This window comes from Podarcis cretensis (assembly GCF_951804945.1).
Source record: "Podarcis cretensis genome assembly, chromosome: Z".
Taxonomy (NCBI): domain Eukaryota; kingdom Metazoa; phylum Chordata; class Lepidosauria; order Squamata; family Lacertidae; genus Podarcis; species Podarcis cretensis.
The window spans coordinates 33,100,834-33,113,247 of NC_137184.1; the positions used below are offsets into that span (position 1 = coordinate 33,100,834).

The window sequence follows — 12,414 nt, forward strand, 5'->3', positions numbered from 1 at the left end:
TAAAACACGCATACACACTATTTATTTAAAACATACAGATTATTACAGTAAAAACTACACAGCACCAGCCCCTTCTTTAAAAACATATAAGTTTTCAACATCACGATAAATCACCAGCTAAACATCACAATATTTTGATATATCACAATGTTGAATTGAATTATTATGGTCACAGACCGGAAATTATCATGGTGTCTGAAAACAGTTTTGTTACTCATTAAAATGCACTTTTGTTACTCATTAAAATCTTTTAATAAATACATATTTAAAAATTTTTAAAAAATATTCCTCTTATTTTCTGAAGAATAGCTTGATAGTTCATAACAGACTGTAAGAATCAATCTGTTGTTTCCATTAATGCCTTACTTTCTCTTGAGGAGCATGGCAAATGCTACTTTCGATGAAAAGCTTCAGGCCTTGTAATCCTTGGGAGTAGAGAAATTCCTGGTACCATCCCCACTTTGCCCCCTGCAGATAAAGCATTAGGAGTTAAATACAATGGCTTTTTCTTTTTTAGGTCACAAAGTGTCCTCTCATTTCCTACCTTAGCTCTCCAGCACCTGAACTTGCAGACCAATCCACACTGCAAAAGCCCAGAATACCCATGATGCTAATATGCTGTGACACAAACTTGGTCTTTGTGGTGAGGAATAAGCTATCACCATGCAGCCTCTTCATGAGCCAGTTCACATAGGGCAGTTTCAATTAGCTTTTAGCGGGCATACCTCTTTGCAGTAGAGGAGAGCTCCTACAAAGAATGAACATCTCTTGATGCCAGAATTCCCTCTTTGAAATTTTATATTCCAATTGGTACTGTAAACCAAGCAACAAAAAGACCTAGCTGAGATCCCCTAGCCTTGGGGAACAATTGCATCTTTATGCCAGTTCCATTTTCAGACCAGAAATAAAAACTTTTTCAGGTGTAGTACTTGCCACATTCAGATATGTGGTACCAACTGTTTGCTACTGAACAATTCCTTTTCATGGGAAAATACATGGTGGACAAAGCTAGAAGATGCAGGTTCCTCAGCAGCACAGGTTATCAGCCTTGTCACAGAAGCACAAAATTCTAGAGTTGGAAGGTACCCTCTCCTAAACCCTCCCCTTTCTCGACATTTTAGTTGTTCCTTCTTCAATGGCAGTGCCCCAAATCCCAGCTGCTCCAACTGACAACCAGCTTCCCAAGAAACATAGCGTTTTGTCAAGCATGCCACTTTACCCGAATGAATTTGAAGTTCAGGGTTGTGTCCTCTGGTTGCATCTGAAGAGAAGGGGGGGGGAAGAAAGGTGTTAGAAATTAATGGTTCTCTAAGACTAGAGCTTTTAAAAGAAGAGTTATTTGAAATTATTAGAGATTAACTCTAGAATCAGCCTCAGACTAGCCTTCCTGAAGATGACATGGCACAACTGAAACACTAAATGCCTTTTGGACAGCACCAATGCTTCAGAGCTGCTCCACAAAACTACTACATGATAGGTCTTGAAAAATTCACATCTCTGACATTTTGTAGTGGGCCTGTACAGGTTGAAACAGCATGCACTGCTCTTTCGGTTCAACACATGGAAGTCCATCGAAATATTAATAACAAATATTAATACAAGAGCAGTGTTAATATTTATAGATGCGGAGAAGGCCTTTGACAACATTTCTTGGAAGTTTATGAAGAAAAACCTGGAAGGGATGGGAGTGGGACGGGGATTTGAAAATGGGATAGGTGCAATCTATTCAGAACAAAAGGCTAAACTGATAGTTAACAATGTGGTGACAGAAGAGTTTAAAATTGAAAAAGGAACACGACAAGGTTGCCCTATTTCCCCTCTGTTATTTATTTCGGTCCTGGAAGTGCTCTTGAATATGATTAGAGGGGACCGGTTGGTGGAAGGAATTCAGGTCGGAGCGAAGCAGTACAAACTTAAGGCTTTTGCAGATGACCTAGTTTTGACCCTACAGGAGCCAGAATCTAGTATGAAAAGGGCTTTACAACTGATTCAAGAGTTTGGTCGGGTGGCGGGATTTAAACTAAATAAACAAAAAACTAAGGTATTGGAAAAAAATTTAACAGCTTCAGAGTCAGAAAGGTTTCAGAAAGAGACAGAGTTAAACGTGGTTAAAAAAGTAAAATATCTAGGGGTGAACATAACAGCAAAGAATCTGAATCTATTTAAGGACAATTATGAAAAGTGTTGGTCAGAAATTAAGAGGGATTTAGAAAGTTGGTTAAGACTGAAACTTTCCTTGTTGGGCCGAATTGCTGCTATAAAAATGAACGTATTGCCAAGGATGTTGTTTCTTTTTCAGACTTTACAGATTGTGGATAAAATGGAGTGTTTCGGGAGGTGGCAAAGAGATATCTCTAAATTTGTCTGGCAGGGCAAAAAGCCCAGAATTAAGTTTAAAATATTAACTGATACTAAAGAAAGAGGGGGGTTTGCCCTGCAAGACTTAAGGTTGTATTATGAATCAGCAGCTTTCTGCTGGTTGAAAGATTGGCTGCTTCTTGAAAACACTGATGTTTTAGACTTGGAAGGATTTAACAATGCTTTTGGATGGCATGCGTATTTGTGGTATGACAAGGTTAAGATTCACAAGAATTTCAAGAACCATATTGTAAGGAAAGCAGTGTTTAATGTCTGGATAAAATATAAAGACTTATTAGAAAATAAGACCCCAAGGTGGTTATCACCTATGGAAGCTAAGGCTGTGAAAAGACCCAATATGGAGGTCAAATGGCCGAAATATTGGGAAATATTAGAAAGAGATGGAGACAATTGGAGATTGCAGAGTATGGAGAAACTTAAAGATAAAGTGCGAGATTGGTTACATTACGCTCAGATTAAAGAGGCTTTTAAATTGGATAAAAAGTTAGGATTCCAAGTGGAAAAATCGAAATTGGAAACAGAATTGTTAGAACCTAAGACTAAATTGCTTTCAAGAATGTATAACTTGCTGCTGAGGTGGAATACACAGGATGAAACGGTTAAATCAGCTATGATAAAATGGGCACAGGACATTGGGTATAACATTGTGTTTGCTGACTGGGAAAAGTTATGGACTACCGGTATGAAGTTTACAGCATGTAATGCCTTGAAAGAAAATATTATGAAAATGATATACAGGTGGCACATGACCCCAGTCAAGCTAGCTAAAATATATCACCTGCCAGATAACAAGTGTTGGAAATGCAAGGAAACTGAAGGAACATTCTTTCACCTCTGGTGGACTTGCCCTAGGGTTAAGGCCTTCTGGGAAATGATATATAATGAGCTGAAAAAGGTATTTAAGTATACCTTTCCCAAGAAACCAGAGGCCTTCCTTTTGGGCATTGTTGGCCAGAGGGTGTTAAAGAAGGACCAAACATTATTTATGTATGCAACAACAGCAGCAAGGATACTTGTCGCTAAACATTGGAAAACTCAAGATTTGCCCACGCTGGAAGAATGGCAGATGCAACTGATGGACTACATGGAGTTAGCAGAAATGACCGGCAGAATCCGAGACCTGGGAGAAGCAGCAGTGGAGGAGGATTGGAAGAAATTTAAGGACTATCTTCAAAAACATTGTAAATTATATGAGTGTGAAGAAGGATGAGAGATTTGAAAACAACAGGGCACCATAAAGTTAGCTGAAAAGATTATGAGAATGAGTAATTTCATGAGAAAGATAAATTTTGAATGAATATCATGTTAAAACTAGGTATTCAGGATTTTGATAAAAATATTTAAAGTTATGGATAAAATATTGGAATTGTGTACAATAAGAATGAAAATAAGGTGATAAGTTGCTGGCTAAAGTTTTATTAACTTGGAATGTAGGAGCGAGAGACGTGAGGAAGTCCAAAAGGGAAAAATGAAGAAAAGATGGTTATTACAAGATGTAAAATCCTATGTTTGTTTTATTCTTTCAATGTTTTCTGTTTATTCTGTCTTTTTTTCTTTATTGTATTATTAAAACTTTCAATAAAAAAATTTATTAAAAAAAAAGGAAGTCCATCGAAAGAAGCAGCCAAACACATACCAGTGTTGCCTGGGGAGAAAATGGCTCTGATAATTTTGCTATCAGCTAATCTTCAGTTGTACAACAGCACTCTCTGGTGAACTGAACAGCAAATTTCAGTCTAGTATGTCTTCCAAAGGCAGAAGACCACATCATCTCCTAGAGAAGAAGCCACACTTCAGTTGAACAGCACATGCTTTGCATGAAGATCCCAATTCAATCTCTGGTTCCAGGTAGGGGTAGGAAAAAGACACTAGAGAATTTGGCAACGCGAACAATACTGACAGATGGATTAATGATCTGACTTGGTATAAGGCAGCTTAAGTTTTTGGATATCAGTAAAGCTTCCTGAGTAGGAGCAAGCACTTACCAGGTCCAGAGGGCAAAAGCTGCAGCAAAGAGAAAAGCTCAGCTTCCACTTTCACTGAAGCACAATGAAATAAAAGCTTACACTGGGGACAAGTTTTACCTTCTATGCTACTTTTAAAAAGCTGTGGGCAAATACTTAGATACCACAGGGAGACACACACAAAAAAGCTTGGAAAACAATGTTTCAGAGGCAGACTTATCAAGAAAATGGAATCAGAAACAAATAAGGTGCAGGTTCTTGAACCAAGCCTACTAAACTTCTAAAAAAGGCCGATGAAGCAAAGAAAAAGAGAAAGAAAAAAGCCCGGTTATGGACAAAGTTACAAGCAGATCAAAGAAAGAGGTCTGGTTGTGGTATGAAAATGAATCCACAGAAGGGGCAACAGGTATAATAAATCCTATCACATTGTCTTCTGTTGCAACAAAGAATTGCACTGAAGTTTGGTACTCTCTGCACACTGATTTGGGTAGCTGCTAACAGTTTGCTTCCTGGAAATAAAGCAGTAGTAGCTCCTGGAAGCTTTCCAGACCAGATATAGGAGGCTGGTCTCCCATTTTGAGAACTGCTGGTCAAAAAAAACAAAACAAAAAACAGACAGGGGGTACTGTTTACCCTGACAGTACAGCAGTGTTTTTCAACCTTTTTTGGGCAAAGGCACACTTGTTTCATGAAAAAAATCACGAGGCCCACAACTATTAGAAAATGTTAAAAAATTTAACTCTGTGCCTATATTGACTATATATAAATTAATTCTCTTGAATAGGAATCAAATAAACACAAAGAAAGTATTTTATAATTACTTTATTATGAAATAGTAAGTAAACAGAAATATGAAAAATTATAAAATACTTTATTTTTAAATCTTTCAAATTTTTCAATTTTTCCCACGGCACACCAGGCAACATCTCGCGGCAAACTAGTGTGCCACGGAACAGTCGTTGAAAAACACTGCAGTAGAGAGTGCACCTACTGATGAACCTGGAACTTCATCTGGCAATTCCTTTGGTTTTATACTTCACCAGACTTTGCCCAAATACTCAGGCATATTTTTGCAATGGCAAAGGCTGGAAACTTGCTTTAAAAAAGAAAAAAGAAAAAAAGGAACAAACAAGACTGAGGTGAAGTCAAATTCTTCAGCCCCCACAAGAAGCTGCTATATTACCAAAACAGACCAATGGTTCATTTTGTTCTGTATTGTTTACATTGATTGCAACCGCTCTCCAGTTTTCCAGACATAGAGTCTCTTCCTGTCGTATGTGGGGAATCCAGTGCTTGAAACTGGGACTTTCTGCATGAAAAACATGTGCTCTACCACTGAGGTATGGCCCCTCCCATATCCCACATCTTTAGTACACTTCTAAGGAAGAGAGTTGGTAATGATTCAAGGAGGAGGAGAAGCCTTCCTTTAAACTTGGGGTTCCAAAGAATGGAGCCAGAATGACTTGGAACTGCAAGGAGATCTCTTTTGTCTCTGCTAGTTGTTGCCAGAGGCTTGGCACTAAGCTTTCACGGTTAAATGGAGTGGTGAACCCAGGTCTCCCCATTCCTCCCTGCACAGTACTTATTCTTAATAAGCCCATGTACAGCTTGACTTTATATGGCATGGTAGAAGGTAGGCCATGGTGTGCCAAAGACTGGAGTTTTAAAGGACACAATGCAGACATGATAGTAACTAACAATGATCATACACACTCATGCTCAGTAGTCCTCAAGTATTACAGTGTTAATAATCATTGGAAATGATTCTACTTGAAAAATGCAAACTGCTCTCCTTACCTTCTTCAAGAAGAGCATAGCATATCCCATCAGTGCAGGGTGGAAAACTACATTGAAGCCCTTCCTGTGGTCCTTCACCCTTGTCATCTCCAGCACTTCTGGGTCCAGCTGAATCCCCTGAGGGCAGGGGGACTCCTGGAATGCTTGTGAGGTCCACAGATACCCAACTATGGTTGATAGATATCGGTTGTATTCCTGGCAAATCTGGTGGCTGAACTTGAACTGCAGCAGCACATGGTAAGACATAACGTGACAATCTAGACAATGTTTCAGGTTCATGATAGCTCCACATCATCAATTACTAGCAAGAAGTATCGCTCAAACATGCATCCTGTCTACTCCATAATCATTACAGAATACCATTGTTCAATCAACTAAACATCAAGCCTGAGCAGCTTGTGACCCACTAAGACAAATGTAGCACCACCATGTGTGTACAATATTGTGGACTGCCTGGTACTTATGACTGAAGCATAGCGGGGGGGGGGGGGAGAAGAAAAGGAAAACATGTTAAATCTTTGCTTGACACTGAATGAAGTCAGATACATGTTATGTTTATAACTAAACCAGATGCATAAAATTTGCAAGCCACCTACTGGCAGTTTGGAAACAAGATCAAGAAGAAACAATGACTTGGGATGAAGCTTACTTGTGTGGGTGTCCCCCTCCCACCCCATTTCCAGCACCATATACGTTAGTTGGCCATTAGAATCACACAGAACCATCTATTTTCCTAAAGGCTGTAGAAGAGATTTTTCTCTTTGACTAGATATGCATTGAATCTTTGAAGTCCAAGAACATCTCATATGAGAGAAGAGATGTGAAAGAGAAGAGAGGCAAGTTTTGTCAGTGAAATTATATTTAATTTCAGATGAAGGAGCCATTAAATATATTTGTTCCAATCCAAGCATTTGCCATTAAGCACCTTATCTGCAGTACCTTTTTAATCTCGGGTTTTTGTTTTGCAGCCACCAGGTTGATTCGATACCTAAGTAAGAATTAAAAAGGACGATTATTCTGAATTGTAATATACCATATGTGCGCAGAATGAAACTGTGTAGTGGCTAAAGAAATCCCTTGCATGAGTCTTGATTTTTCAATTAACTCACTAGGTGGTCTTTAGCAAGCCAGTTTCTCTCAACTTCCACTCCCCCATTTACTGTAAACAGTTCTACAGGGGGGTTGTTTTAAGGACCACAGCTAGCTAAAGCATGAACACATGACAGTGCCATACAATTATTACTATGAACAGGTGAGCAGTGACTATCCCAGAGTACATAGCTATCTTTCACTTAGCATTATGAGGCAAGATAGCACATATCTTTTCTCATTTGGTTCCATTTCTTGGGTTATGTTACATAAATCTCTCTCTTGCTTACCTACCACATGTCCCTGCAATAGGAGAGCCATCTACAGAGTAGACTTTGAGAGAAAAACACAGACGCCATGCAAAACAGTTACTAATCACCCAATAGAGAGCATGCTGAATTTGGTTCTGAATATAAAGAGATTCAATGAGTTCAAAGGGCACTTTTCACTGTTCAGAAGCAACTGTTACTTAGAAAGAAAGACAAACACTTAAATGGATGCTCATTTCTGTTTACAAGGGTGCGTATGTGAAAAGAAACTGTTATGCATGAGCTGTAAGCATGAGACAAAAAGGTGGAGCACGACCTCAAGCAGCAAACAGCAGCACTGACTCCTTGTTCAGTCACTATAGAAACTAGAAGGAAATAGAAGTATAGGTCCTGGCAGCTGCTCTGTATAATAGACACTAGTTTCAGTGCATCTTCAGCAACTGCATCCTTCCATATTAATTACTCTGCAGCTTCCTCAAGCAGGAAGCTGAACAGAGCTCTACACCAGCTGACAACAATTGGCTACTTCTCACATCAGACACAACTGCTGGAACTAATGTTAAGAATGGCACTCTTATGTAGCATTTCCTGAAGAGAACAGGGAATTTAAAAAAAAAATAAAAATCATCCAGATGCATAACTGGCCTCAAATGCTTGAACTTTTGTTAGTCAGTAATCAGCACGGCAATGCCACCCCAACACATTATCACCTGTTTGAGACTCTGGGTTAAAAATTTGACTACTGGGTTAAAAATTTGATTGAAAAATCAGAATAGCTTCATCAGTGTCACACAGGTAAGTTTATGGGTTACACAACAGAGAAGCTCAGTTCAGTTGAATTTCTGCATATGCCCCACAAATGTGTGTGTGATTTAGCTTTGCTCTAGGCAATGAGGGTATCATCAGTGGCAGAGCTTCATGCTCCAGCACTGGGGGGCGGAGAGAAGGTGGGGGCATGGCACCCAGCACGCGTGGGGGGGCAACCGCGATGGCATCCCAGTGGGATCGCACTGTCAGGGGCGGTGCGCTCCCCCCGCACTCCTCTTTCTCCGCCAATGGGTATCACTGTAGTCACTAAAGAACAGTATGAGCCAGCCTGATATAATCTGGCATGCCAGTCACAAATACAAGGTTCTCATCAACTGCAAAATCCAATACCACATGTAACACAAGTAACATTCTCAGTTCAGCCAGTAATCTCCTACTTGGAAAAAATGAACATCAGTCAGCAAACTTAAGTTATGTACCATGGTTTTATTTCCTGAGAAGTCCAAGTCTATCCCATTTCAGCAAAATAAAGATCACTTTGCTAAAAATAGATTAAATGAACAGAAACATCCTAGTGGCTGGGTTCTAACCCTGTGGCATGACAATTGACAACTCAAGATGTCTCAAGAACATCACATCTTTCTTTTTTATGTAATGTTACTCATATCTGAAACTGGACTATGTGAAAGAGCCCTTTCACTCGCATGGCGTGGTATTCTTAAGTTTTCCCTTTAACTGGGTGCACAAGGCGCCTTTATTTCACCTGACATTCTCCCCAAGGGGTTGCTCTATGTTGCTCCTCCACACCACTCCTCTATGTTGCTCCTCCACACCAGGAATGAGGGGGCAGGGGGAGCTGGGTGTAAAGCACCGTGCGTTTCTTTGGCAAGTCTCCAAAGCTGTCGCCATGAGCAATGAATACCTGCTTTTTTAAGATGAAATTTGGACTTAATTAACAGGCATGCTCTAAGCCAGGGGAGATAAAGTATTCTGCTAACTGATTCAGCTACTGGGGTGCCAAAGGATTTGAGTGGAAGAAGGATTACCATTATTATGGGACTGGTATGTCAGAACAGAAAGGGGGGGGTGAGCCTCCATTATTTTTTTTTTAATATATTTTGTATTTGATATCTTATTTGGCAAATCTCCCTGGAAGGACTAACTGCCTGACTGTTTGAGTAAGCAAGCGGGACTGGAAAGAAAGAGTAATTCATTATTGTTATAATTATGGTTTAACTATAGAATTAACTGTGTGGAACTGGTCTGTGAATTTTGCAATCACTTTCAATGGATCAATAAAAAAGAATAGGTGATGGAAATTATGGTTTCTAGCTAAAGTACATGCTTATTTGTCTTGGAAGGAGATGAAACAAAGAAGTTTGGACATATGCCTGGTACAAATGGTGGATGCCAGATTTCCTCCAGCTCGAGATGTGTCGCAGCAGAAAATTATAGGCATGAGAAAGTGAAAGTGAATTGCCACAGACAGACTGCCAGAGTACAAAGAAGAAAATAAATACGAATATAGAATCACACTATATTGGTTTAATCCGCTTGCTAGACAAACTCAGAGGCTGTTAAAAATAAACGAAGGATCAACATCAGAATGTCTTATTTGGAACTATCTGGACTAATTAAGAGAAGCAGCACAATTAGGAGATCGTCACTCCCCGAACCTCAGAGCATGGGAAATCAACCAAAGACTTAACATTTGGCATAACATTTGGACTGTTTGATTATTTTATAATTTGGAATGTTTTTAATGTGGCTTTTATTGGCTTGTTAAAATGGAAAACTTAATAAATATTATTTAAAAAACAAAAAACAAAAACAAAGGTGGCCTCAGATGATAATCTCAAGCCCCAGGTTGGTTCATATGGAGAGGTATTGCATCCCGAGCCTGAAATGAGGACTCTCTCTATCATGGGAAGAACTTTCTTTAGCAAGCAAAAAGTCATTAAAAAACTTAAGCATCAGGGCCACAAGCACCCCCCGCCCCCCCAAGAAATCTACAACACTGTGAAAGTTAGCAAACCGCCTTCATAACACTCACTAAATGTAAGAACAACAAGTTAGAAAGGACAAATTGACATTCTGCCTTCTGGCATTATTATAGTGTGGAGAATCAAGTGGGCAATCGCAGATTAGAAGTTGAAGTGGTCTAGTACAAGTGAGATTATGGCCATGCAGAAAGGCTGAGGAAAAGCACAAGGGGCAGAAAAAGGAATTTTCTCAGTACCTGTACATAATGTAGCAGAGTTGGTCAAGTGTGGCAGAATTCATGCTGAGAAGTGCTGGGTAGAAGACTCCAGTAGGAAGCATAATAACCAAGGGGAGGTTGTACTTCAGATATATATCAGATACCTACAAGTAGGAAAGATAGCTGTATAAGCTTGTATTCTCAGCTCTCTGCCCTTAGCACATTACCTTCACAGGAAAAACAGAGGAACAGCCTTGTTCTTGCCTACTCAGACACTATGTCCCAATCTACAACATTATATATAGACGTTCTACTTTAGAGGCAAACATGGGCTTCAAACAATCTACCCACTTTTTTCCTTTGGATTTCTCTTTCTCTGCCTCTCCCTCAAATTATCAGAACCTCCCTCAGGATTGTCAAATACATAACGTCTAAAGATATTAAACAAATTTGCAGTGTGAACAGCTTACATACTGTCTCATAGAAATCCAGGATAACATTCATCAACAAAGTAGAGTTGTTCTCCAAGCACAGACCAACAGTTGAGAGCTTGTTTACAAAGTGAATGAGCTCTGCCAAGGAGCTTATCAGGTCAGCTTGGGTGGTGTTCCTGCAACAAAACAAGATAGATATCAGCCTTAGCATCTAGTAGGAAGAGAATGGTTGTGCCCATGTGAGCTGCATTATTGCTTGATTGCCTGTGTTCTAGAGGTGTACCACTTTGTAAGGATTATACTTACAACACATCAACATTTGATTCTGTTGCCGTGTCTGCTTGCATGTGGCAATTCAGCATGTTCAGTAACAGTTCCCTTAGGCTTTCAAGAACTTCATACTATGGAAGAGCAAAAAACAAAAAAATGGATCCATTGTATTTCAGATTTGGGGGAGCTCCATACCGGCAGTACTGCAGTAATATGCTTGAAAAGGTTTTTAAAGCCCAGGTTATCCATACACACAAGTTTAAGAATTCTCCTAGGGTGCTTCAGTAGCCTGCAGTTGTGATGTTAGCCCCCAAAGAGACAGGAGATAAAAGCAGAGATAAATTATAGGAAACTTGCATACTTCTAGCTGAAGGAAGAAAAGCAGCAACCATTCTTATTGCTATGGTGCTGTATTTGTAATTCTGAAAGGCTAGTTCACACATAATGCTCAATGTTATGTGCATTATTGTTATAATGCACTAGTGTTATATGTGAAATAAGAATCATGGCTTATGGCAAACAGTTTGTAGCTATACAAACCAGCTTCATAGCCCATTGTCTGAAGCGAGCTTGCTTGGTAACCACCAATGATTGTTGCAAGCTAGGATTCCTAGTTTGCGCGTAGCAAAAAGCAGAGATTCTGTACGTCCAATTAAGGCTCATTCAACTAGTTTACATACAACAAGAAATTCATCTGAGTCTGACAAGTATTTTGTCTCCTTCCTTTAACAAGGATAGCAATCCCAAACATATTCAAGGATTTGTCTTGTATCAACCGCAATGCACCTGGTATTTTGCTCCCAACTGCCCTACTCTTGGGCACCTCAGACAAACATATTTCCTAGTTGTATGTCAGGGATCAAATTTGGTAATTCTTACATGCCAAAGCAGGCATTCACTGGCCACTTTCCCTCCATTACCTTAAAATAAAGAGATGATATGGAAAAAAGCTTCAACAATGGCTGGTAGAGATAAGTCTTCATTTCTGAAAGGAAAGAAACAAAAAAGGAACAGAGAGTTTGAAGCAGGCCTGTCTGGACCACAAAGCAGGGTAAGATTGGTTAGGCTGCATCACATACCTGAGAAGCTGTTGGGAGAGATCCATCTCACCAGCTGCAGGACCTGTGACTGACAGCAGCAGCCATCCCAGAAGCGCAGACTCTTCCACAAGAATTCTTCGCAGGCCAAGAAACCCCTCTGAAAGGCACAACAGACACTGCTAAAGATTCTTGAAAGCCAGCCCT

The 12,414-nt window shown here is 39.7% G+C and overlaps 1 protein-coding gene across 1 annotated transcript in view; it reads right to left on the minus strand.

The window, feature by feature from the left end:
• The window catches only part of CENPI (centromere protein I), a 30,683-nt gene continuing 18,269 nt past the window's right edge, over positions 1 to 12,414 (minus strand). The window contains exons 15-23 of the mRNA XM_079961855.1: positions 12,250 to 12,367; positions 12,091 to 12,155; positions 11,207 to 11,301; positions 10,941 to 11,076; positions 10,506 to 10,630; positions 7,080 to 7,128; positions 6,141 to 6,362; positions 1,220 to 1,261; positions 1 to 468 (exon numbers count right to left, since the gene is read on the minus strand). Of these exons, the coding sequence (XP_079817981.1) occupies positions 355 to 468; positions 1,220 to 1,261; positions 6,141 to 6,362; positions 7,080 to 7,128; positions 10,506 to 10,630; positions 10,941 to 11,076; positions 11,207 to 11,301; positions 12,091 to 12,155; positions 12,250 to 12,367 (966 nt within the window). The 3' untranslated portion in view covers positions 1 to 354. The remainder of the gene's footprint in view (positions 469 to 1,219; positions 1,262 to 6,140; positions 6,363 to 7,079; positions 7,129 to 10,505; positions 10,631 to 10,940; positions 11,077 to 11,206; positions 11,302 to 12,090; positions 12,156 to 12,249; positions 12,368 to 12,414) is intronic.